Genomic DNA, 27,626 nt, shown 5'->3' on the forward strand with positions numbered 1-27,626 from the left:
CACGCAGCTGGGCACCACAGGGCCAGCGCTCTGAAATGGACAGACCGGACATGCAACGTCCCTGAGCGACGGCCCGGGCGAGAGCGGATACGTGCAGACGAGCTCCCATCGGGCGGGAAGGAAAGCACAGGACTTGGACTTAGAGGACCGAATGGGGGTCTTTCTGGCTGTGCAACCCAGGGCAAGTCTGTTTTCCTCACTGAACCACCTGCCTCCCCTTCTGCAGAGTCGGGATGTGTCGAGGACCTCACGGGCTTGTGCTGAGGATTGAAGGGCATGACAAGAAAAGTATCTGGCATACTCTAAAGGCCTGCTGCTCAGAGTGACTCCGCCCACCAGCCGCTCCAGCATCGCTCAGGAGTTTGTGAGAAAGGCTGAGCTCAGGCCTCACCCCAGACCTACGAGTCAGGTTTCAACAGGAGCCCCATGTGAGTCACATGCACATTAAATTTGAGGAGCCCTGCTCCGAGGCAGTGAGTGCATGCAGCCTGTTGTTATGTGGGGCTCTGCTTTCCTTACATGTGCTGCCAATGAAATACGAGATGGCTGAAGTGACAGGACTGGGCCTTCTCAAAGGTTTCAACACCCTCCTTCCCTGGGTCCTGATGAGGGTGCCAGGAGTGGGGCCACAGTCACCACCGTGTGGCCAAGCAGCTTATTCCTGGAGAGCAGTTCCGCTGGCTCTGGAAGGGACCACCTGAGAGAGGCACTGCCTTGTAAAATCCTTGGCCCTTTTTGGGCTGGGAGAACCAATAAACCGCAAACCTGCGTATGCAAAGCTCTCTCAGCCCCGGGAAAGGTTGTTAAATACGAGTCTGGGCATGAGTAGCAGTCAAATTGGAGTTGAAGTGGGTTTTAATCTTTCCTGCTCGGAGTCCCCGAGAGCAGCAGCTACAGGAAGGAACTCAGGCTGGGAGGGCTCCGTGCCCTCAGTGCCTCCTGTTACGTCCTTGTTGTGCATGGAGACATGTGACAGGGGCTTCACGGATGCCTGCCAAACTGGGTTGACTGTCTATCAGCTTCCTAACCGGAAGAAGATCTTTAATACAACCATGAACCTGCCAGGACAAGAGAGGCTGGATGGATAGTAAGGTAAGAACTCCTTGACATCTGGCTAATTAGGGGGTTCAGGACATGCTCCCCCGAAACACAGCACCTTGGGATATTGAATATTTTAAACTGAAGGAGTTTCTGGAAAAACAGGTCTTGTTAAGTCTCCCCCAGTTGGCTACGCTGACCTGACACTCTTTGACCTACCATATTTCTACACGACTGTCCGCTCTTCATCAAAACCAGCATAAAAATACTCAGGTGTTCATTGCCTTATGCAAGCCCCCGTATCATGTAAAATTTATACAAAATACATTTGTTCACTTTTTTCCGCTTTACCTGTCTTTGTCGGTTTAATTTTCAGACCCAGCCAGGGACCCCAAAAGTGTCAAGGAAAACTGTTTTTCCCTCCCTTTCAGTAGCTTAACTCCGTTTTATGTGTATAAATGCACCTATGTCAGTGTTCCTTCCTTTCACCCCTGTTATCTTTTCCTCCATCTTCCATTCCGCTGGTCAAAGATTAACCAAGTGAACACATGCATTTTAATAACCTGTCAAAATGTCATAATGGAAACAGGACGATTCCATTTGTAAATCACTACTGACAAAAAAAAAAAATTCTTTGCATTTCAAACATGTTTCAAATAGATGTCCTCAACTTGGTTTGTTTGAGATATACTCTGTTCCAGAAAGTCTGTAACTAAGACGTGAATGACAAACTAAAACACATTAATGATTAGTGCACAGACTTAAACAACTGTGCATTGTTCCAAAACTTCAAGGGTCAGAGAACTGTGCCGTGCAGAAATGCGCCAGGGAGGGGACCGTCTCCCAGGTGGAGAAAGAGACTATCCCAGGTGGGATGATGTCTTGCTCAGGAGTCCTGCTAGTCTGAATTGTTTGTTTTTGCTCTTGCTGCAAAAGAAAGTGAAGCAAGTGCATGGAAGGGCCAGTCTTGCCCTCTCCTCGGGCACCGATTATGTGGCGTCAGGCTTAGAGTTGTCTGGGAGGACGTGGTTGTCAAGATAACTTCCGGGTGCAGAGAGTGGGAGCTTAGGTAGAGCTGTGTGTGTCCGGGGATCCATCTGCTCTTTCAGGAAGGTACATGAATTGATCTCACTCTCCCTCAGAAGCAGGAATATGTAAAGTACTACTCGAGAACAGTGCAAAGTTTGTCAGAAGGTGCCCATTTATTTACATTTTGTTATGAATCTATATTCACCTATGAGTCAAGCATCTCTGGCCGTGGGGTGAGTCCCCAGGGTCTTTTAAATGAGAGACAAAGGGGCTCGTTCTAGGGGAAGCAAGTACAGATCCACAAGTTTGGTTCTAGGACAGAAAGCAGCCCACTCAGAAGTGTTTTAATGAAGTCATCCCCTGATCCAAGTGATTCAATCAAGGCTGACTCCTTGGAAGAGGAGGCTGCCCCCTCCGCCAAAAGCTGCCTCAAGCACAGGTTTCATAAAGGACAAATGGTGGCAGACAGAGCTCTCGGCACAGGCTTGGCAGAGGCTGTCAAGGGGCAGAGGCTGATGGCCAGTGGTCTCGTCGGCCTCGGTGGGTGAGCCACAGACCTTGGCAGTGGTAGTGACAAGGATAACTCACCAAGGAGCCACAAAAGAGAAAAGGAGAGTGGCAGCTGTTACATCACAATCAAGGATGAATGACATACCCTTGGAGACTCGGAGAACTAGTTAAGGTAGAATTTAACCAGGGTGGGACCAGGGGTGGGGATGGGGTAGGGGCGGTGTGTCCAGCACAGCAGGTTGCAGCAGAGACAGAGAAATACAATGAACTTTTGCTTCCCTCTCCCCAGCCCAAGACTGGAGGGATGTGGGAACAAAGCATAGAGTAAGTTTGTAGAAGTATGAGCTGTAAATCTGAGACTCAGCCATCCGTGCTCACAGAAGGCCCAGAGGGGGTCCTTTTAGCAAGACACCACCATTCAGTTGGCCGCGCTTACTACTCCAGCTTACAAATCATACCTTTCATTGTCATTGTTGGATTCGCTTTTATTTTTAATCCTCTCTTCTCCTCCAGACACGATGGCACTGCTTATTTCTGGTAAAATAGTATACGCCAATTCTAGCACAGCTAAAATTAATAATAAAACAATGAATTTAATAAAAATGGATAGTACAGAAAAGATAATACTATAGTACTATCGTTTGAAGGGAAAAAAAAAATCAAATTTTCAAGCCACCTCGGCTACTGGCAAAGCTTGTGCAACTGATAAGCCACACAGATGCCCGGAGCTCCGGGTCTACTGGTCTTCAACTGTATTTTCCATTGAACTTTTCCCAATAGAATTCTCACCCCTGCTCACTTCTTCATTAATGGCCAGCAGTGCGTTATCCAAGATCCATAGTTACGTGCAATGGGATGATAATCATTTCTATCTCTCAGAAATGTTAGGGATCATATGAGACAGAGAGGTTGTACTGAGGATAGTTACCATTTCTTTCCCTCCCACGTCCCCTGCTTAGAGAATCTATCCACCCCTAACCCCAGCCTAAAAGGGCAGCCCTGCAAGCCACACGGCCCTCTTGCCTGGCCCCAGCGGATTCAGTGCCAGGGGAACAGCTGAGCCCGGCTGGACCAGTCAGATTCCCTTTCGCAGAAATTTGAAATTTGAGAGCCTGAGTCATTTTGCCCTGGAGAACGAAGCTGGAAGGTGATGGAGTCTTGGGGTCTGAGACTACATTTGGGGGTAGACATGATGGGTGGTAGCAAATGCATGGACGGAGAAGCTGGTCTGCAGAAAGAATGAAGTGGCCTTTCAGAGAGAAACAGGTGAGACATTGTGTATTCCCCCAAAGAGAAGGACAGATGGTGCGAGAAACTTCTAGCAACTGTCTAGTTTTCGGAAAGCTCAGCTCAAACGTACTCCCTACATTTGGTGTGTAATTCCTCTACATTCTGATATAACAAACTCACTGTTCTATACTTACTTTAAGGAAATTTTTGTTGTTTGCAAAAAAAAAAAAAGAGCAGAGAAATATGTGTAAGATCATAAAATGGAAACACCATAAAAAAAGGAGATTAGTTTTGTCCTTGATTGTTGCCTAGAACATAAGGAAAACTAGGGAAAGGAGGCCGCCAGCCAAGAGCAGCTCCGGGTCCATCCTCCCACCCCTGAAGGTGACCAACACTTCATAAATAAGGCACCAGGCTCTGGAGTTAGCTGATAGAACACCCTGTGTAGAAAAATGTTCAGCAATTCTCTGTAAGGGCTGGTGGTCATCACAGCTCTTTCGGCTCTGTGGCAGAATCCACATTTAACCCAGCTAAAGCAAGGCGGAAATGCATTAGATCACCTCATTGCCAAGTCAGTGGGAGGGGGCGGACGGGAGGGGAGCAGACACCAGGCGTGGGAATCTGTCCTCCTCTCTCGGCTCCACTCTCCTTTGCGTTAGCTGCATTCCCAGGCACGCAGTCCACCCGGAGGATAAGACGGCCCAGCAACTCCAGGCCCTCTCCCACCGGCTCAAGGACGCCCACGGAGTCTCGCTCTGTGCTCACAATTCCAGCCAAACTCCCAGGGATGGTTCTGATGGGCTTGACCGGGTCACGTGCTCACACTCAGCCAATCACTGTTGACGAGGGGATGCGCTATTTTCCTTGCTCAGGCCTGGTTCTCCTCTGGAGTGAGGGAGGGAAGGTGGGAGTGGTACCGCCTCACTTGATTCATGGGGATTGAGAGCTGGGCAAGATGGTCTCCAAAAGACAATCAGCAGGTGCTGTCACCAAAATAAGAAGGATGGCGTCCCGGGAGAACTTTTAAGGGATACCATGAGCCTCGGCCCCTGAGACTTAAAAATGAGAAGTAAGCTTTCTTTAGCAAGGAGAACGTCTTTATTTGAAAATGGGCAGAGTGACCAAGAGACTTGCGGGTGCATGCTTCACACAGCCCAGCCCTTGCCCGCTGCACAAATATTTATCAAGCCCCTACCGTGGAGAGACGGCAGTACCTGCCGATGAGTCAGTCCCTGTCCTGGGCTCAGCCGCCCCACCCCGTCTCACTGCCAGTTCCCTGAGTCATCCCAGGACTCACCCAACGTGTTTTGTCTTTCCCACAGGTTCCTTGAATCCCCTGGGACAGATGGGCAGCCTTGGAGCTGAGAAAAGGAAGGAGTGTCTCAGAAGGAGGAGTGCCTGCCTTCCTGTAAGCAAAGCTGCAGGGGAGCTGGCGCAAGTGGGTAGGGGGTGGTCGCTCATTATTCACCTTGCAGTTCCTGGTGCATTTAAAATCAGATGCTTTCTTATACAAAATTCATTCATATGTAATTTCTCTCTTTTTCCCTTTTTTCTGTTTAAACACACACACACACACACACACACGCACGCACACGCACACGCACACACACACAAAACACTTAGCATCCTTCTAGATCCAAATAGCTCAGATGTCTCGTCCTGCTTGGAGTCTTCCCTTTCCCCACCTACTGGGAGTGGCAGGCTTTACCACCCGTCCCCGCCCTCTCCCAGCCCAGTATCAGTGTCACAGTTACAGCGCATCTCATACTGGGTGATGGCTAACGGTGTGGCCGTCGGGCTAGTCCACCAGACAGCGGATGCTTCAGGATGGTGAGGAAAGAGGCCGTTGGTCTCTGGTGCCCTAGGACCGAATTCAGAGTCCGGCACATAGACAGTCCTCCACACGATGTGTGAGTGAGTGAACGAGCGAGCACGTGAAAATGAACAGTTACACTCAGGGGTTGGGTGTGTGAAAGATCATCTATATAGGAGTGTGCTCTTAGAGGTAAATGGCCCTCCACGGCGTAACTGAGAACCTTCTCCTTCTTAACATAATCTTGGATAGCTTCTCTCCAGGAGATAATTCCAGAGACGAATTCTGAGAGCCAAGAAGAACCACCTTAAAAGGAAACGTTTTTCAGTAACAATATAGGATGGGAAGGTCGAGATCTTACAGCTCACTTCGGGGAAGACTACAGCAGCGTGACTACTGTCCTAACGCAGTCAATGTTTGGGTACAATGTGAGACCCTCATTACATGCTTTACAGTTAACCTGCAATTGACTTGGATACTTACGCAGTTGTGCTGTACAGAATAAAAGGCAGCAGTATAAAAGTGATGAATAATAAACCATAACTGACCATCAGGGTCTGGAAACCTCTAACAGACAATAAGCCATTTGACTTTCTCATTTCTATTGGAAGTCGTTGAGGGATGTTTGAAATGTGCTTGGAGAAGAAGATAATAACATTCCATTATTCCAAATAATAGCACACACAACAAAAGCTCACAGTGAAAGAGAAGAGTTCAAATCCGCTTTAGTAGGTCATCTTGCCATACTCCCTGGTAAATAAGAGGAAATTCTTCTATTTACCCACCTTTCATTTAATAAATATTGATCAGACATCTAGTGTGTCCTACACGGTTCCCAGGTGAAGGAGATGGTGGATGGAAATACGAAGAACGCCCTAGAGGCACTGAAACTCACTAAAAGAAAGGAGAATTTCTGACTCCTTATTTGCTTGTTCAAAACAGTGTCTTCCCAAGGACCATCCTTAATGATTCTTGTATTCGAACACCTGCCACTTCGCAAAGAGGTTTCACGTAAATATCCACAGTAGTGTCCACAGTTACCCTTAGTGTAGGCAGGACGATTATGGATACAGTTTTGCAACCGGGAAAGTGAAATAAAATATCCAAGATAACACCAGTGGCAACTTTTGGGGCCAGGGCCAGGACCAGGATCAAGTTTCCTGGCTCTGAGTCTAGTTCTTTTTCCAGTTATTCTACATTTAAATAGGAGGTCAGACTGGTACCGCTAAAAATAGCTTGAGAACTCAACTCTGGCAAAGACATGTTATCAAGAGTCTTTCTAAAATGTCATCTCATTTCTATTTGTATGGGGCCATGAAGAAACTGAAGGATTGAGATTGTGATCTTTGGCATCCATCCCTTCTTCCAATACTATGTCTTTAAGAATTGACAGACTTTCCCCAATAACAGAATCCAGCCGAGAAAAGATGGGGCCGTACGCAGAACACTTGTTGGTGAATTGGAAGTCTCTGAAGCTGAGTTTCTGCAAGCTTTAAACAACCACTCATCAAAAATGCACTAGATTTTAAATCCTTGGATGCTTCTTAAGAGCTCAACTGGCTCTTTAGAATCAGGCACAAAAATCAATGACATATGTCCTTGAAGAAATGAAAACCAAAACACTTTTAGCTTTGCCAAGTGGTTTTTCCTGAAGTGTTCCTCATAGTGAGGTTGGTATTTAGCATTCTTAAGTAAGCTGTTAGAGCCTGGTGCAATATAAATAGATTTAACTTAGTGGCTGGTGACAGGGGATTCTGCTCATGCCTGTCCCACTGCCCCCTCTCCATTCTGTTTATGACTAAATGGATGCTAACAAATCCTACCAGCCTTCCAGACCTGACCAGACACTTACCAGAGTTCTTAACATGTTAGTGCCTTTTGGTGGGCCTTTTTCTGTGTTGGTGGTCTCTTGCAAACTTCTAAGAGTTGTGAAGGAAAGAAAAAAATTCCAAAGGGTAAGTAATGGAATGCTATGGACTGATCTGTCTCACTATTGAATTGGTATGCTTGTTACTGAACTGAACTTGGCTCTGTTCACCTGACGTGCGGCAAAGCCAAGCTACTGACACCGGGTTGTGGTGAAGGGAAGTGCAGCATTTATTGCAGGGCACCAAGCGAGGAGAACAGGCAGCTCATGCGCAAAAGACTCAAACTCCCTAATGGCTTTTATGGGAGGGTTTTTAAAGACAGTGCAAGGGAGAGGGCTGCAGGGTGCTTGATCAACTTATGTACTCTGATTGGTTGATGGTGAGGTAGTACAGTAATATTTTGGGAATCTCAGCCATCAACTCTGGTTCCAAATGGTCTGGGTCTACGTGCTGGTGGTCAGCATACAGTTAAGTTCTTCCCCGTTTTGGGGGTTTTGCTATCTGCAAAGCAGCTCAAGAATATGGCTCAGGATACAATCTATGGAGAAACTAAAGGTCCTTGACTTTGTTTTTGACTGAATTATTATTTTGCGTTGCTTGACTGTTTTCCTTTATTTCTGCATTTTCTCATTTCTCTGATTAAATTTGCTCTTTGGAAGGCCTAGGAGGCTAAAGCTTTTCTACAAACAAGAGGTGGGGTTATAGGCGTGGCCTTTCCCCAGGAAGGCCCCCACAAGGTCCTACTTGGTTTTATGTTGAAGCCTAATTCCCAGCGTGATGGTATTTGGAGATCTGGTTTGGGGGAGGCAATTAGGTTTAGACAAGGTCATGAATATAGGACCCTCATGATGGAATTAGTGCCCTTATAAAAAGAGACACCAAAGAACTTGATTTTTCTATCTCTCTCCCCTCCCTACGTGTACACGCACTAAGGGAAGATCATGTGAGGACACGGCGAGAAGGCAGCCCAAGGATAGAGCCCTTACCAGACCCTGCACCTGCTGGCACCTTGATCCTAGACTATCTAGTCTCCAGAACTGTGAGAGATAAATTCCTGTTGTTTAAGCCACCCAGCCTGAAATTTTGTATGGCAGCCTGAGCTGAACAAGATATGGAGTATAGTGGAAGTGGGTTAGCTTTAAGACCAGGAGACCTGGCTCACCTCTTATCCTTGCTTAACCTCTTTGTGCCTCAGTCTCCTTATCTGTAGAATGGGGAGGTATGAATCACTCCCCTCACTGTCAACATCACAAAGTTCTTGTCAGAATCCAGTGAAAGGAGGTTTGTGAAATTGCCTTGAAGACTGCCAACAGAATAGCTTTTTTTTTTCTTTTGAATACCTTTAGTTTCATAACTCAAATGAGGTGCTGTTAGGAATCTGCCACTGAAGTTGAAATCCAAAAATTATATAGGAAAAATAAATAAGAATGAAAATGGAAAAAGAGGTAGATTAAGAGCACTCTAAAATGTTTTTATTTTTTAAATGCTAGAAGTTTGAACCCATGCATGCTAATTGTTTTAGGTGAAAATTTATGGTTTGGTTGTTTAAAAAAAAATCTGACATAGCTTGTTTGAACTCCTGTATCAGAACTCAAGAAAAATTATTGTAATTCTGTTTGTTATATTATATGATTATTTCATATTTCATAGTATTTATATTATGTAGTATTCTACATGCTACATTCTACATTTGGAGGCTCATTAAATTGATGCGCAGACCTGCACTCATCTCATGTTCTCACACATGGCAACTTGGGGCAGCATTGTGATATTTTAGCCCAGCTGTTGTGGATTTCATTTCTTACTTTTTTAAAAAATAATTTTGTCTATTTTGGAACAGATTTAGATTTATTAAAAAATTGTGAAACTAGTGCACGGGGTTCCCATAAACCCCACATTTAGTTTCCCTATTATCAGTGTTCTAACATTAATCTGGTGTATCTGTCACAGTAAATGAACCAGTATTGACATATTATCACTAACTAAAGTCCATACTTTATTCAACTCTCCTTAGTTTGTATCTAAGATCATTTATTTTTTTTAATTTTATTTTTATTTTTATTTTTTTCATTTTGGGGGAAGGTAATTGGGTTTTTATTTATTTAACTTATTTTAATGGAGGTACTGGGGATTGAACCCAGGACCTTTTGCATACTAAGCAGACACTCTACCACTGAGATGTACCCTCCCCTCTAATGTTATTTCTTGGTTCCAGGGTCCCATCTAGGATTCCTCATGACCTTTAGTTATCATGTCTTTTTTTTTCCTTTTTTTCCACTGACATACAGTCAGTTTACAATGTTGTGTTAATTTCTGGCATACACCACAGTGATTCATTTATACATATACATTCCTTTTCATATTCTTTTTCATTATAGGCCACTACAAGGTATTGAATACAGTTCCCTGTACCAAACACTAGGATCTTGTTGTTTGTCTATTTTTTATGTAGTAGTTAGTATCTGCAAACCCCTAACTCCCCATTCATCCCTCCACCCCTCACCTTTCCCGCCTGGTAACCACAAGTTTATTTTCTATGTCTGTCTGTTTCTGTTTTGTAAATAAGTTTATTTGTCTCATTTTTTTAAGATTCTGCATATAAGTGAAATTACATGGTATTTTTCTTTCTCTTTCTGGCTTACTTCACTTAGTATGACAGTCTCCAGGTCCATCCATGTTGCTGCAAATGCATTGTTTTATTATTTTTATGGCAGAGTAGTATTCCATTGTATAAATATACTACATCTTCTTATCCAATCATTTGTCAATGGACATTTAGGTTGTTTCCATGCCACAGCTATTGTAAATAGTGCTGCTATGAAAATTGGGGTGCATGTGTCTTTTCAAATCAGAGTTTTCTCCAGATATATGCCCAGGAGTGGGATTGCTGGATCATATGGTAAGCCTATTTTTAGTTTTTCAAGAAATCTCCATTCTTTTTTCCATAATGGCTGCACCAAACTACATTCCCACCAGCACTGTAGGAGGGTTCCCTTTTCTCCACACCCTCTCCAGGATTTATCATTTGTGAACTTTTTAATATCATGCCTTCTTAAGCTCCTCTTGGCTGTGACCATTTCCCAGACTTCCTTTGTTTCTGATAACCTTGTTTGGTTAGCCCTGTCAAGTTCTTTGTCAAGTGCCCCTCCGTTGGGATTTGTCTGATGTTCTGCTCATGATTAGACTGGGTTTATAAGCTTCTGAGAGGAATAGTCTTACAGACACGTGAATTAATCACTTGAATTTGGAGATATTCCAATAGAGTCAGATAATTCTCTGGCATAAGGAAGAGTCTTTTGGCTGAAGCAGCATGGTCCACAGTGGACATCTAACAACTGGAGAGGTGCTGTAAATACAAGAGAAAAGCACAGCAAAGTCTATTCTCCTAATAGGCTTAACTGATCCCAAGATGCCAGATTGCCACAAATCTGTTCACTATCTTAAATCCTTTCATTCTGAAGGCTTTCAACACATCTCCTGTAGTAAGTTTTCTGTGGGGAAAGGACCTTCCATTTTTTGATGGAATTCAATGGGAAAATGGTATTCATTTTACAGAAGTCCCTTTATAGGCAACATTGCTCAGTTACATTAGGTATCTGAAACCCCCATGTTATCCTGAACATAAGTGAGTGAATAAGAACGTGGGATTTATGTGCTGAAAAAAGAACTCATATAACTTTGCTGCTGACAAGCATGCCTTTACCAGTAGAGGAGTCAGATTCCTGGAGTCTCTCCCACACCAAGCACCTGGGATGTTATTTTTAAAATGGAGTTGCAGCTACAGTATCTAGACCTGGGTCATGCTGGGACGGGCTAATACTACGGTTTGGAGAACAAGTTTGAATTTGAATCTAAGAAATTGGAAGAATCCCAAATTCCCAAGAATTAACTACCATATTTAATTTTCCACAAAGGCTATGCTGTTAGCAAAAGGGGAAAACGATTTTCCAGACATAGAAAAAAATATAAATATTATGTAATGCACATGCATATGCTCCATCTGCAGCTGGGTTTTCACAGTTGACAGAATGCCTCCCTGAACGTCTGCGTGTTCAGTTACTCAATCCCTTTATAATCCCACTGTGATCTCTACAATGATGCTCTTCCATGCAACAATGACAGCTTATATTTATTTACAGCCTATCTGTGCTTTATATATTTTATCTCACTTAATCCTATCTGTTGCAGATACTCACCGGCCTCTTCTATAAATGAGGAAATCGAGGCTGAGAGAAGTTAGGTAACTTAACCAAGGACAAAGAGTCAGGATTCAGGACTAAGGCAAGGACTGTTTGGCTCCAAATTCTCAGCTCCTACTGGGTTACACTACCTTTGTGTCTGTAAGTTTATTTCAAAACATCTTCTGTGTAAGCAAGGTGCATGTCTTTTATTAATAGTTCTCATGATTTTCCTCCACATGGCACGTGTTTAATACTATTTGAAAATAAAGGGAAAGGGATGTATCATTGCTACTGATTATCACTGTCAAGTTCAAAAGAATCCAATTGTCTCATCCTAATTGACTCATAGGCTAAAAAGGATTCTGCGACCCCAATTCCACTGTGTGTGTGTGTGTCGGGAGGGTCTTACCCCCGTACTACCAAATAATTCTCAGACGCTAGCTGGGTGTCTGACAAGTCAGCTCAACTCTGATACTCTCTACCAGGAAATAGGTACAAACTCTACAGGCTGGGGGCTCAGCCCTATAGGACGGCCACCCACCACCTCACATGCCAATCGCAAGCCCGGGTTATTGCCTGTGCTTCTGAGCTACCAGCTATAGACTGGAGGTTCCCCTGACCCCATTCCTTGGGTTCCGTTCATTTGCTAGAGTGGCTCACAGAACTCAGAGAAACAGTTTACTCACTAGATTATGGGTTTATTATAAAAGAATATAACTCAGGAATAGCCAGATGGAAGAGATACTTAGGGCAAGATACCGGGAAAGGGTGCAGAACCTCCGTGTTCTCTCTGATGGCCACCAGTCTCCCAGAACTGCCACATGTTCACCAACCCACTTGCTCTCTGAACTCTGTCCTTTCGGCTTTTTTTAGAGGCTTCATTACATAGGCATGATTGAGTAAATCGTTGGCCACTGGTGACTGACTGAAATCAACCCCCAGCACCTCTTCCCTCCCCAGAGATCACGGGTGGGACTGAAACTCCAAATCCTAATCACGTAGTTGGTTGTCCTGGCAACCAGTCCCCAACCTTTGGTGCCAACCACTGTCACCTCATTGATATAACAAAAGGCACTTTTATTTCTCTCAGCACTTAGGGAATTCCAAAAGCTCCTAAAAACAAATATACATTTCTTACTGTAAATTACAGCATCACACATGCCAACGATAAGATAAGGGAAGGCCAGCCATTCAACAGCCCTGCTATGAGGCTTGAGCTGGGGCGGCTTGGCTCTCCATGTCCTAACATATAGTGTATCAATAAAAAATCTGAGCTATAGGATGGCCAACAGCTCAGAAGATGATCGCCATTGAAAAGATACTAACTCACAGTTCCTAAGAGGAGGGGACATGCCTGCCTTGGGGCACCACACTGGGAAACACCAGGGTTGGTCAGGAGGGAGAGGGAGAGGAAGGAACCATGGGCAAAAGCTTTTACTGTGGTTTCCGCGGGAGGAATGGGTGAGGCAGGGGAAACAGACTTAGGACTGGCCAGCGTGAGGGATGTCAGCAGGCTCTGGGATGTGGGGGCTGCCCCGAATTTTCTGGTACATGGCCCTGGGGCAGTTAGGGCAGGTGGATAGTGGCACCGAGTACAAGAACTTGATAAAGGAGGTGGCTTGGCTGAGAGCTATGGATCGGTTGGTTTGTATTTGAATAGCACTCATGCGCAGGTTGTTCCCTATCTCTGGGAACTGGCAGACCCTGGGAGCTGGAGTCTCACCAGAGTCAGCGAGACCCCAGGATGTCAAATATCAGAACAGAGAAAATGAAAGATAGAGTTGGTACACTCCAGCTAGAGGATTTCTGGCCCTTCTAAGTTGGGAAAGACATACAAATCTACCCATTAGCCAGGTAGACATATCCAAAGCTAAGTCGGCTGTAAACAATGGAGATGAGTCTTAATGCCCTGTAAGAGGACCCCTTACGTGCAGAGGAAGAAGACGACAACCACCACAGAACAACAGAATCAGAGCGATGGCACCTGCAAGGTCAGATGCAACTCTCTGAGCCCAGGCTGTCTGGGTACCTTAAAGGGCTGGTCGCAAGCTAGTGCCTCCCCAGAGCACACAGAAAGTTTAGCATCCATCAGACATCACACAGTAGAATTGCAGCTATTTTTCTTAAATCCAATTTATTAGCAAGCTGCATTCCACACTAGTGTGCACAGTGCACAAGCATGCACATGCACACACACACACACACACACACTCATAGCAATAGTTTGCCTAAATGTGAGCTCGGACACCACCCCCCACCCCCCAAACACACACCGTATCACACATTCTCAAGAGTCTATATTTGGTGGATCCAAGTTGATATGGCTGAAACGGACCTTTATGTTTTTCTCCAAAGCTTTGCGGTACATTAAGACAAAGTAAAGTTAAATAGACCTGTCCGTTTTGACCTCCCCGCCTCCTTCATCACAGAAGCAGTATTTTCAGATCTGACAGCGCTGTTTACTCCAGGAAATCTTTTCCTCATAGTCACGGCAAAAATCAAACACCAGGTTATCTCAAGTTCCAGCAAACACTTTATTTTCCTCATTAACGTCTCAAAACTGTTGGAAGCCAAAGCCTGTGAAAAGTTTGCCCAAAAAAGGTGCATGTTCTACAAAGAAAGAAAGAAGTTGTAAGAGGACGTGAGTTTCCGTTAACCATATTTGAGTATTTTTCTTTGGTCAAGTCCCCCAACAAACTTGAATAAATTAGGCACAATGTCGATAGAAGTAAAAGAAGTAGTCTGTGAAGAATATCCCGGCAAAATAAGGGTCCGTGGAGCAGTCAGCCAAGTCCTGTCAGAACAGGGGGCAAGAGAGAGAGAGAACGATTAATGCAAAAATTAACTGCAGTTAGTTACCTATCTATCTATTTAATCGTCCATTTCTTTCTCACTGGAGAGAGAGAGAAAAAAAAAAGAGCTTACCGGTGCAGCTACCCGGAAATGGTATGAGCTGTCAAAGAGTGGGGCGACAGGGAGGTTCCAGATGTGCTGATATCCCTAAATCATGAAGGAAAGGGAGACCCGTTTCATCACTGCGTTTTACACTCAGCTGGAAGGAGTGCAGGCTGCAGCAGCCCCTTGACGGCTGCAGGAGAGGGATCTATGACAACGGCTTTTGACGGCATCGCTGGAAGAGTCTGCAGCTTCAGAAGGACTCACAGGAGAAGCTGAGCAAAGCCCTGAGGCCAGGGCCAGCCAAGGGAGACGCGGGCATGTGGCTCATGGCATCCGTCTCTTAGGGAGGAACAGAGGATGTGCCACCACGGTAGACACACGTCTTCTGGAACGGGGACAGAATGCCACGGGGCTGGAAAACATTACCTGTGTCATCTCCTGGGAGACTTCTTGGTGGCTTTGCACCCCTTTGGCTTCCCCTTGACTCTGGAAACACACATTTCCAAGGGTGAACGTGCACTGGAAGACTATCAGGGGCTCCGTGGTGCTTCAAGGGACAAAGGAAAGAAAGGGCGAATGGAAAAGCAGTTGCCAGCTCCCGCTGGGCTCCACCCCAGCAAGAGGAGGGGCTCATGGAAACATACCAGGACATTCACGCAAAGTTCCAAATCGGCACGTCATTACACAAAGCTTGCTGATGCCAGTATACTAGCTAACATCTCATTATAACGGAGAGGAACCCCATCTCAGATAGCTATTGTTATGGACTGAATGTTTGCGTCCCTTCCAAATTCATGTGTTGAAATCCTAACCCCTGATGTGGTGGTGTTAGGGGGTAGGGCATTTGGGAAGTGACTAAGTGATGAGGGTGGAGCCCTCATGAGTGAGACTGTACCCTTATAAAAGGCACTCCAGAGCGCTCTCTCACCCCTTCTGCTGCGTGAGGACAGAGAAGACAGCTACCTATGAACCAGGAAGTAGGCTCTCACCAGACACTGAATCGGCCAGTGCCTTCATCTCAGACTTCCCACCCTCCAGAACTGTGAGCGATGGACGTGCGTGGTTTAAGCCACTCAAGTCTCCAGCATTCTTGTCATAGCAGCCTGAACTGACTACAACTAAAACTGAGATAACAGTTGATAGTCTCCCAACACCTAATCTCATGACTTAAATCACCTCAACATCAGAACTTCTTATCTCCATGGATTTAAAAATAATTCTTGGATCCATCCCTTCTCTTTTCACTGGCAACTGAATTTGCATCCATCTGGAGTTTCCGGGATTTCAAATTCTGCAAACTCCTGGTCTGGGTAGGTTATTGTTCAAATCAGGGAGGCAAACAACATGGGTAGGGATGTGGGGGTGGGCCCCAGTCGGAATTAGAGTGGGAGGTCTTTCAGAAAGAGCTGTTCTTCTCTGGAGGTTGACCCAAGAATCACCATCAAGAGGGTGAGATCCATCCGTCTTCGAAAACAATCTTTTCACGCAAGTGGGAAAACCTACACTCTCAGCTGGGTTTGAGTGTTACTTTAAGATGACCCAGGTTAGAAAAAAATGGTTCTTAAACTAAAAAACTTGATTTAGTAGCTCAAGATGACCTTCTGACACTTCAGGGGATATATCACTTCAACTTATTTCCCCCCATGGAAGCAGGGAACAAATAAAGAAATGCTGTTCTGGGTCTCTCCAGGAGTGCTAGAGAATAGTACATTTAGCTTTTCTCTGGCTTGAAATATGGTGGGTTCTGAGTCACGAAATTTTCCCTGCTTGAAATAAACCTTTCCAAGGCAAGCAGTTGGCTTGTGTCATTAGCTCACGGTAGAAGCAAGGTTGAGGAGAGAAGGGGCATGTGGTCTGAGTGAAATAGAGGACGAGGCACAGCAGGGGGAAATGATGGAGGAGGAATAACAGAGCTGGGGAAGCAGAGGGAGAGAGGGGAGGAGGAGGAAAGGGAAAGAGACGGAGGGGCGGGGAGAAGAGAGGAAGTGTGGAAGGGACCAAGGAGAGACCAAAATCAAGATACACAAAATAAACACCATCTATCTTCATGGTGAGTAGCTCATTGCATAACTGCTGCGAAAGCCTTAAAGTACCATAATTATTTAAGATATCTGATAAAGTGGATTAAATCTGAGCTTTGCAGTTTTGGAGGAAAGGCAGTCCTGATCACAGCTACCATGTATGGAGTGCCTGCTGTGTGCCGGGAGGGGCAGTGTTCTTACTGATCGCATCTCACTTGCGGAGGCAGGAAAGTGATGGGCTGATCTGAAGCCCAGCTCCACCACTACCTCGCTGGGAGTTTCGGGACCGGCTTTGTGACCTCGCTAAACCTTAGTGTTCCCATCTGAAAAATGTAAACTAGGGAGAAAGATACCAACCTCAGAGGGCTGTTGTGAGGATGTATGACCCGGTAGTGAAGGGTAGGGAGTCTGGCAGACAGCTTGTGCTCAGCAAAGCGTAGTTACTAATTTCACCGTTGTTGCCAGTGATTCCCACTGCAGCCCTCCTTGTTGTGGTTTAATGTCAAAGTCATTGCATAGATGAATCAACAGTAGCTCAGAAAGGGTAAGTGGTTTCTCCAAGATGACGGAATTAGTAAATGACAGAGACGAAGGTGGAACCCTGGTCTACCCATCTCCACACTATGACTCCTTTTCTGAACTCCCCTGGGTATTCAGAAGAGGGTGGTGATGCAGTAGCCTTTGCTCCCAGGCGCTCACAAAAATGTGCAGCACTCCCATCCAGGGGCCAGGCTGTTCCTTTAGTTCCCACCCCAATTCAGGGGCAGTTGGCAGCCTGCAAGCATCAAACCCAAGGTCACTCCCACTTCACAGGCGTGAGTATATGGCCCAGATCCCTTCCATTCTGCGGGGCGAGCCCAGAAGGTCCCAGCCTTCATTTGGAAAACCTGTCCCTCCAGCCGGACCACCTCTCAGCCCAACCATCATTAGTTATCTGAGAACTTCCACTTCCTAACATACTGATCGATTGTGAAGGAAATTCAGGCTTACTATTCCAATAATGATAAAACCGGGATTGTTCTTTACAGCTATGCACTTACTTGATTTCCAGAGAGAATTTGACATTGGTGGGTGTGTACTTATTAACAGGAATATAGTAATTGTAATTTCCAGACCTAATTATGGAAAAAAAATAAAACCATAAATCAAAATATGGAGGAAAGGGTTCCAGAGGCTTTTTGCTCCTCATTGTATACTATGTAAATGGTGAGATATTCGATAATAAATAATAGACACAGAAAATCAAGTTTAACATGGGTATAGTTTCATGTTTTTCAGAGACATACCTGTCAAATGACTCTTTCAGATCTTACTATACATAAAAGAGCCCACGAAGATTTATGGTTTATTAGAACACACAGAAGAAATGATGGAAAGTCACATCACAGGCCAAATGGACAAAACTAAACGCACAGAAAGTGACTTCAGTTCCCCTTAAGGAGATACAGATTTCAGAAGACAAATGAGGTCAAAGGCCTCAAACTCACAATCCTTCTGGAAAGGAGAACTGGAAATAATAAATACCAGCTTTTCTACTGTAAATCATTCCCTTTTAGGCAACATTAGTAGGAAATATCATGCACTTTCAGAACTTGAATCAACTAAAATTATTATAGTCCTAATTACCATTGAGTAATGGAGAAAATTGCAAGACAGAAATGCTTATACAGACGCCTCCCGCCTTCCCCTTTAAGAGAGATACTTGAGGGAAAGGTGGGGGGTGGGGGCAGTTCCTTTGATTCATATTGAAATGAAAACTCCAGCAAAAAGGCATATGGTATCTAACCCAAGTTCCTATGACTTGGCCATTCCTTGAATTATATGGAGAAATAACTTAAAATTAGATAAATGGGGAAAAGAGTCAGTCATTTTAAATTCTCTTGAATGAATACTAAACTGAGTTGTTACAAATGAAAGTGCAGGAGAGGGTAATAGCTCAGTGGTAGGGCGCATGCTTAGCATGCACGAGGTCCTGGGTTCAACCCCCAGTACCTCCATTTAAAAAAAAAAGAATGAGAAAGCAGAAACAAAAGAAACAGATCTGAATTGGGAGATCAGGAGGGCTTTGTCCCACCGGAGAAAGATTAGGTGAGTGGAGTTCATTTCCCACTATGTGCTTCCCGACATAGTGTGCGTCCCAGCACCCCAAATCCTTAGTAAGTGTCCTCATCTTACAGATGAGACACTGGTACTCAGGGAGAAGAAACATCTTATCGAAATACTGGATTTGAACCGACATCACCTCACCCTCCTGCACGATGTCACTACCACACCAATCAGTGCCTCTCTCTGATTTTTTCAAGATTAGTCTCAGGCTCCTTCATGGCAAAATGGTGATAAAGATGACCAACCTCAAGGGATTTTGTGAGAATTCAATGAGATAATGAATGAAAAAGTCATAAACAAATTGTGAAGCACCATGCAGGTTATTTTCAAAACTCAAGACCATCAACCTGGAAGCCTAAGCTTTATCAGGCTGAAAAAGACATAAGGCTGAGAATCCATAGGATTTGTGACATTATTTCAAAACACAGAGCCCTGCCTCTAACCTGCAGGCTTAAACGTCAGCAGGCTTAACTAAACCAGTAAATACGTATCAAATAAAGCAAGGTAATTCTCCATTCTTAAAGCCTGCAACTTGCATATCGTGTTGGCTGAAGCTTCTGAGCTTGCCCTCCGTGCTTCTAGATGCATCCTTACCTTGGTGCAGGGGACGCACCAGAGATGGACATTGCTGATCACTTCGGCACTACCTAGACTTTTTCCTCTAAACCAAAAAGGCTAAGAGAAACTCTATTTTTCCAGCAATTAAAATAATGATATCCTTTGTTATTAAACTATAGAAATGTCAGCTCATTCATAGCTTGGAGCCATCGGTAATAATGCCTTTCTTGCCAATAAGATGAACTAGTAACCTCTGCAAAGCTGCCTGCCCTCTAAGCCTTTGGTTTGGACCTGCCCATGAAACCGGGAGACTACAATCTTCACAGCCGTGGTTTATTGACATTTGCTAACACCAACCGTTTTATTTATGACTCCCTCGTCCACCACCACCACAACGTAGCAAATGCATTTTCACTTAAGGAGCCGAGGAAGCACACATTGATTTTTACCATGTAGCTTTAGCTTTCATTCCAGTCTCGAAAACCCAGAGCCCTGAGTAAATTCCAGGAGCAATCGGGAGATAACAGGGGGGGCTTACCCACCCGCACTGGAGACTTCTACTGCAAAACCGACGATCTATTGTTTGCTGGATTTCCATGATCTGAATAGAACTGATGGTTGTATCAATCCCTGAATTGAGAGGAAATAAATAAAATAAACTCCTCTGCAGAGGAAAAGAGCATTGTGCCCCAGTACCATCTCCAAATTGCAGGTTGTGAAATAAGTTTCCTAGATAAACAGGTTCTATTTTCATTCAAATGGCAAAAAGAGAGAGAGAGCGAAGAAAGGGGAGAAAGCTTTTTTGGTTGTTACAGTAAATTTTAAGAAAACTAAAAAAAATAAAATAAAAAATATAAAAATCCAGCTCCAATAACATCCAAAAGAATTTCTAGATTGTGGAAGTCTTATTACACTGAAATTTATTAGAAACGGAGAATGCAATGTGACATGCAATCTGGCCAATAAAGCAAGCTTTAAAAAAAAAATCAGAAAACAGAAAACTAACTAAAAATTTATCAGGAAAATAGACGAAGTGGGCAGGAAGTTCAAATACATTATTAAAATCCACGGAGATCAACCACAAATGTCTAGCAGTGAGCGACCACCTCCAAGGCCTCCCTCATGGTGAGGCTGGCATCAGTTATGAAAACACACTCCCCTGGGTGTTCGCGGATTTTAAAGTGTGGCCTCCGTCCCTGCGCCTCCCTCAGCCATGCTTTTGCAGCTTGTTGTCACTCTGCCGGACTCCACAAAGCCAAAGTCACTGATACGTAAACTTACAGTCACTCCCCCAGTCAAGGCTGCCTTGCGTCTCTGCTGCCACGAACGATGTGCTCCTGTCTCCTGAAGACAGAAAAAGCCCGTCAGTCCTGAAGCTGGTTCAGGATGAATAGAAACCCAGCGTGTGCCCCAATTTCTCCTTTCCATTGAATGTTTCCCCTACCTTTCTCCCTCCCACCTTTCAACTCATCACATCCCTACCTCATTTCTTACAGATCCAGTTTATTCTCACGCTTCTCCAAGGAACCACCTGCTTGGGGCTGAACTGATTCCTCTTATGTATGAAGTCCTAACCGTTAGTACCTCAGAATGTGACTGTGTTCGGAGATGGGCCTTCAGCGAGACAATTAAATTAAAATGAGGCTGTTAGGGTGTCTAACAGGTCTAGTCCAATCTGACTGGCATTTTTATAAGAAGAGGAGATTAGGACACCAAAGAGGCCCGCGGGCCTGGTGGAAAGAACTTGCAAGGACACAGAGAGAAGGTGGCCATCTTTGAACCACCGAGTGAGACCTCGAGAAACCAGACCTGTTAACACCTTAATCTCAGACCTTAAGCCTCCAGAACTGGGAGAAAATAAATTTCCATTGTTTAAGTCACCTAGTCTGTGGCATTTGGTTAGGACAACCCCAGCCGACTAAGACATCACCCCGGACTAGGACGCTGTAGCTCACAGCTCCCTCCGTCACCACTGAATCCCATAGGAGGTGATCAGTCAGTGACATCACTATACCAAAGGGATATTTCTGTATTGTGACCCAACCTTTCATGTATTTTTGCCCCTTCTCGACACCTCCAGAATAGGGAACCTCTCTTCATGTTCTTTGAACCATCTATAACTCCAAGCATAATGTGATCCACACAGGAAAAAAAGCAAGTTTAAGATAAAAATTGAGCTGCAACCACCTGAAGAGACGAATCACATCCCTGGTGTGGGACCAGAGCCTGCTCGTGGGGAAGGAAACCAGGGCAGTGCTTATGATCCATCAGAGCCGAAAAGCCATTTTAAAAGCAATTTTGGAAAGCTCACCATTCGGATGATTGTTAAGGCTGTGAAATCAAATGTATCTTTTCTGAAGTGGATAGTAAAAGCAATCATCAAGTGAGTTGCTAAGCAAACCTGACAAACCTAAAAAAAGGATTTTAAAGTTTTTGCATTTTTTTAATTTGCAGATTTTTTTCAAGTATATGTGTTCTTGATTACATTCCTTCATTGGCACTGAACAATATCTGTATTTTTCAATAAGTTTTGGGAAAAACACAAATTCATCAACGTCACTTAGCAAGAGACGGAAGTTAATACAATATGTGCTGCTTTCATGGGAAGGAAAAAGAGGTACACTCTAAAACAAGTTTCTGGTCAAGCTTCTGTACGAAAGTTCAGGACAGAAAGCAAAGCAACAGGGCTCACTACTTGGGGGCAAGCACCCCAAAGTATCTCTGTCCTGGTTAGTGCTTCTCACACTCAGTGGAAGAGCTGGTTTACTTGTCCAGTCACCTAGCTGAGCTTCTGGGAGACTGACTATTGTTCACTCTTATATCCCCACATAAGGTGAGGTCAACCTCAACTGTAGTGCTCAGTATATATTTGTAAAAGGATGGAAGGAGGAGCGTTAGGGAAAGAAGGAAGAGCAGCAGGAAAGCCAATTGTGTATCTTCTAGAAAAATGTTTGCTCTTACACACTCAAAGGGGAAATCCCTAGGGATGGGAGCAGAGGGATGCTGGGAATGGATGTGGGACATGGGGCTTCTTTATCCCAATAGCCAACAAGAGTGAGACAGAACTTAAAGGCAAGGCAAGTTTCCCAAGACTTGGAGGAAATGCTCTCTTCCAAGAAGAAATGGACCTTGATAAAGGAGGATTTTCTAGAAATTGAATATTTATTTGTCTTTACAAATAAATATACGTGCTGTCTAACAGGCCTCCGGATTTCTTGGGGTCCAGCTATTCAAATAATAATCTTCAAGCACACATCTCCTGCTATGAGTTCTGCTTAAGACTGCTTCCATAGAAGGCTATATTACAAGGCAAATGAGGTATAAAGAGAAGGGGAAACCAGACTTCCCTCTCCCTCCTGTCTGTTTTCTTTCCTTACCTTTTGTTCTACTTTCCTGCTGAGTTTGCAGGAAAAGAGCTCATTATAAATTCTGGCAATAGAACTACAGAGTTGCCTTACTTCTGCAGAGGTGTGTTTTCAGGTTCCCGCAGACATAGAACCCTATAATAGGACTTAGCGTCTAAATGGAATAAAGTCTTCTTAACAGTATAAAAAAGTGAAGTTGCAGAAACATAATCTTACAGCTTAGAATTCTGAAAATGGTTTTCAAAAGCAGAATTGCAAATAACAAATTTGAAATCTCCTGTAAAACACCTTCACTTTGTCACTTCTCTGAAGCAGTAGTATGCAGTTCCGAAAAGCTGGTTATTGGAAAACCACACATTCTCCTGTAGTCCTATAGGGGGTGGCTCTCATTTTACAAATGCCTTCCAGCAATATTCCCTATAAACTTAATATACATTCCCAATGGTTTTCATCGTAAAGTTGGAGACATATTTCACAATCAGCAGATGAGATCTCCCAATAAACTAAATTAGAAACTTCTGGAAAGGAAAGATTTAAGATGGAGTCCAACCAAAGCATATCCTGTCGTGGTATAATGTGTATATTGCGCTACTTGTAAAACTGTGCTGATGGCTGAGTCCCAATACAGCATCTTAAATACCTTTTTCTTTCCTGATTGAAACATACCCAGGCCAAGAAAAAGTCAACGAGCCCAACCAATTGGTGACTGAGTCCTTTAACACAGGGAAACATTTTCTTTTGGTCATTGGCTCTTCTCAGAGTTCTGGTCTCCAAAACAAAGTGAGCTTTTGTTTTGTGAATTTTAAAAAATCTTTACCAAATCTCTTAAAATCCATAGAATTCCATTAATTTTTTTCTCACATGCTCCTTAACTTTGTAACATCTAACTCTGCTGCCATTTTAAATCTTTATTGGTTCCACAGATTAAAATATAATCCATCACACTCAGTTGGTTCCTCAGAGCAGAAGCTGAATATTCTGAAATATCCACTTTCCATTTCCTGTTAGTCTTACTCAAACCTTTTATTAAGTGTGGGAGAGAGGACAAACTTTCTGAAAGACACTTCCTGCAATCAACTCAGGCCCAAAGGAAGAATAATGACTTGAGCTCAGCATGACACAAAAATGCTGATTTCCCTTCACTTATTTTACTAGTAGGCTTAATCCTCAGGACAGAAGCTCATAAATGTGTTCTGGGACTGGGTAAACTATTAAATATTACTCCACATTCCACTGAGAGTTGTTCTAAGGGTTTTTTTTTAATTAATTACAAAATTTTTTATTCCTTAACTTGTAACTAATCTTCAATGCCTCAGAAACATCTGGTTGAAAAGAATATTTGCCTTGCTTTCAACTCCTTTGGATATAGGAACCCTGATGTTCCTGGTGCCCTGGACAGAGGGGAAAGATGAAGCAGCAGCAGAAGAGAAGTGCTTTCCTCAGACCCCTGGGAATATCCCACACTGGGGGTAGTTCAATGGCTTCAGACAAAGGGGAGGGGCAGAGAGTGCTGAAAGGGCTTTCTAGAACTGTAAGTGGAAACTTGCTGCATCTTCCAGAGTTGAGCCCAGGTACATGCACACATCAGCCCAAATAAATGAAGGCAGAATGGTCAATGGGAAGGAACCAAGAACAGGGAGCCTGGGGACCCAGATTTTAACTTCAACTTTGCTCATAATTCACTGCAGGATCTTAAGCAAGGTCCTGAGCCTCTGTTTCATCAGCTGTAAAATGGGTAAACTGGCATAAATCAGGGGTTCTCCTGACCTGGAGACTTTGGAACCTCAGATGATTGCATGAAGGAGTCTGTGGTGTTGGCTGTGAACTTGAAAAGTAACATCTCTCCCATAGATTTGTACCACTTTTCAAATGCTGCTGTTGGATTAACAAAAATAATTCAGTTAAAAGCTTAGCTGAATTTAGAGTCACATCCTTCCTCGATACCTTCTCTGTCAAATCATTGTCAAAGTATAATGGATTAATAACCTCAGGGTCAAAGGTCAAGGTGACACTGATGTCTGTGTTCTGTGACATTCTCTGCTTCTAAATCCCCCAAAGTGGTGAAGTTTCCTGAAGGTGATAGTAAATGGAACATCTAAGACCTTCCCATTTCTTCTCCAATTGAACGAGGGAAGGGGGAACAACTTTCCCTGTGTGTCAGAGAGCCTGGGAAAGCAGAACCTAAGTTCCACTTTGAGCCAGAGAAGCCGATGCGTGTAGGAGGGCACAGCCAGGCACCTTGCAGCAGACTTTCTTTCTTTGGGAGTCTCCTCCGTGCCTCCCATAGTTACAGAACATAAGATGAACAGACACTTGTTGTCCCAGGGAACAGAGCTGCCAAACTTCATCTGGTTTGATAAGCTCTTCCTAATGTGAAGAGAGCTGGTTGCTATAGGAGTGCACTTGCTCAAGGGTCAAAAAATTTTTTTGAAAACAAAGATCGGGCCAGTCTCCAACCTCTGCCTTTTCAGGATCCATGGCTATCCATCTCACCTCTGTGTCTCATCTGAGGACTGCTCTCAGAAAAGGACACCAAGCGTCCCCAAGGTGGACCCCCAAAGTTAGGAAAGGGTTTACCAGCCATGAGGTTCCATGCTCTTTAAACAAAGGATGATGGTTCTGGGGGATGTTTGTTACAATAATGGATTTTTCCGTATTTAAAACTATTGAGGACATGATGACTGAAACGAATTCTTTCCTTCAGATCGAACTTCTATCCTCACCCTATAGAGATGCATCTGTTCCCAAGTTCAATCAAAAATTGCTTTCTTGAGGAAAACAATACAAGCATTGCCTCCTACAGGTGTGGGGAAAACTCTCTGTGCCTCAGGTTCCTCACTGGAAATAAATGGGGATAAACACAGTGTAAGAGAGCAGGACCCAGTGGCCCCCCTACCCCTGCCTCTTGTTTACAGAAAAGCTGGTTCCCCAAGCCTCCGGGAGTCACAGAAGAACAGGTTCAAGCAGTTCATTAGGACAAGCCTGCAGGCACTGGGGGACGGCAATGACTCTGGCCACCTACCTCAACTATTGACTGAGATTATTCCTTCATTTCCTTTTAAAACTTTCATGGCTGAACAGAATCTTATGGAAAAAAAAAATTCTGAGTGGGGATGCTGGGTCCACTAGATTGCAGGCATTCTGATTAAAAGCAACTTTCCTTTTTGTTACCAAGGCTGTTGCCCCCAGGGTCATACCCTTGCCCCCTCCCTGGAATAGAAACCAATTATTCTATCAGGAGGCAGATGCAGAGAAGAAGTAGGAACTGGTTAGAACCCACCCAGTCCAAGATGGTGGAGGACTGGACTTCTAGGGGAACCTGAGCCTCATTCTGTGCTCATTGTAATGTATTAGCCTGCTAAGTGACACACCCACCGGCGCCATGACAGTTGACGGTTGCCAGGACAACAACCGGAAAAGTCCATACAAGGACTGAAAAACTCTTAACAAGGCCTGATTGGCTCCATCACACCTGAACAAGGACATGGTGGCAGGAGCTTCCTGTAAAAGTCCACGTGGCCTGACTCAGGCCAGAGCTGTCCCTGCCGCCCATCTTGGCTGATGGCTCCCCGCTCGAGTGCCTCTTTCTTACTTGAGCATCTTCCTTCCTTCTCCCTTTCTGAGTAATAAAGCGGCTGTTTCCTTCGCCCCTCTGTTGTGCGAATTCTTTCACAGCCGGTGGCAAGTACCCACACTTTGGTGGGCCTCCTAATTTAGGGGTCCTTCTATCCGCTGACAACAGTGACTATCTTTTAAGCTTGTGAGGACAAGATAACTTACTCGTGTAGCCCACTTAGGACAGGACCTTGCCTGCAGTAGTAGTATTTCATTACATGGTGGTGGTGATGACGATGATTTGTAGAAGTTATTTACTCAAGCCTCAAATATGAAATTACATCAAAAGGAAAAAGGAATTACATTGCTTCCCCAAACTCTGACCACTGACCATGGACTACGTGTCATTAGTCATCAGGGCTGCTCGCAAATATTCTGGTTCATCTTCTTCCAGGCAAGTCTGAGGTCTGTACTTTGCCAAACGTTTTTAAATTAGATGTGACCAATGTCATTTGTTTTGGCCAGGACAGCATAAGCAGAAGTGACGTGTGTTCCAGCCCAGTGGAAGCTGTAAGAGCCGGTGCACCATTGGCCCTGTTCTCTTACCACTGTGACAGAGATTGTGGAAACAATTAACTGAGAAAGAGTCTCCATCAGCTGAGTCCTGAAGTCTGATAAACAAGAGCCATTTTTTCATCCACATTTGACGCATAGAGAGTCGAATACATTTTTTTGCCACATTAAGCCGCTGTGATCTGGGAGTTGCTGTTACCACACATGCTAATAGAGAAGCCACTGATATGCATATATTGTTACATTAGCATCATTAGCATCGTTTTAGACATTTGTTAACATGTGTGTACACAGAAGGAAATTTCTAAAAATGATAATAACTTAGTATACATTTGGATGTAAAGCATCCGATCTTACAGAGATCATTACGCTTTTAGCCCTTGATCAAGCTTCCATAATTTTTTTAACATGAAAATTCTGTTATAAAAGGCACTAGTGTGTGTGTGTGTGCGTGTGTGTGCGCGTGCGCATGCGTGCGTGAGCGTTCCTAAGAAGAGGAAGAAGAAGGTATTCTGAAAGCGGAATGCCAACTTCGTGTTTTTCACTGACTTCAAGCTTGCCCTAAACTCATGAGAGTCCCCAGAGCCTTTTACATTTTGCCCTAGTTGGTTTGGGCAGAGAGCCCAGATGCTACATCATTTTTTAAGTTCTAAGTGAGCCAAAACACCTACCCATCCACACATAATTACTTCACTGTGTTACTCTTACTGTCTTGATTGGCAACAAGCAAAATGAGACCCTTTCACTTGAATCAACCAAAACTTCAGCCCTGTGTGGGGAACTCAATATTATAAATGATTGCAATTGTGGGTATCTGTGTTTTTAAAGATCCTGCCGCCCCACACAGAGGAGAGTGGAAGCCTGAACAGACTACCCAAGTG

At 44.2% G+C, this 27,626-nt stretch overlaps 1 protein-coding gene and 1 long non-coding RNA gene across 4 annotated transcripts in view; one reads left to right on the top strand and one right to left on the bottom strand.

The window, feature by feature from the left end:
- Positions 1–508: 508 nt before the first annotated feature.
- On the top strand, positions 509–26,905 carry LOC140700254 (uncharacterized). Of its 3 annotated transcripts, none has more exons than XR_012078622.1 (3): positions 509–1,092; positions 5,130–5,215; positions 26,698–26,905. It is a non-coding gene; the product is annotated as an uncharacterized lncRNA (long non-coding RNA). The 3 variants fall into 3 exon arrangements; XR_012078621.1 differs by lacking the exon at positions 26,698–26,905 and adding an exon at positions 20,749–22,442; XR_012078620.1 differs by lacking the exon at positions 26,698–26,905 and adding an exon at positions 8,422–12,655.
- MYRFL (myelin regulatory factor like) overlaps positions 13,796–27,626 on the bottom strand; it is a 106,268-nt gene continuing 92,437 nt past the window's right edge. Inside the window, exons 20-25 of the mRNA XM_072973403.1 lie at positions 20,534–20,593; positions 19,795–19,882; positions 17,629–17,703; positions 14,994–15,114; positions 14,595–14,669; positions 13,796–14,463 (exon numbers count right to left, since the gene is read on the bottom strand). Coding sequence (XP_072829504.1) covers positions 14,377–14,463; positions 14,595–14,669; positions 14,994–15,114; positions 17,629–17,703; positions 19,795–19,882; positions 20,534–20,593 — 506 coding nt within the window. The 3' untranslated portion in view covers positions 13,796–14,376. The remainder of the gene's footprint in view (positions 14,464–14,594; positions 14,670–14,993; positions 15,115–17,628; positions 17,704–19,794; positions 19,883–20,533; positions 20,594–27,626) is intronic.

Source organism: Vicugna pacos, chromosome 12, assembly GCF_048564905.1.
Source record: "Vicugna pacos chromosome 12, VicPac4, whole genome shotgun sequence".
Taxonomy (NCBI): domain Eukaryota; kingdom Metazoa; phylum Chordata; class Mammalia; order Artiodactyla; family Camelidae; genus Vicugna; species Vicugna pacos.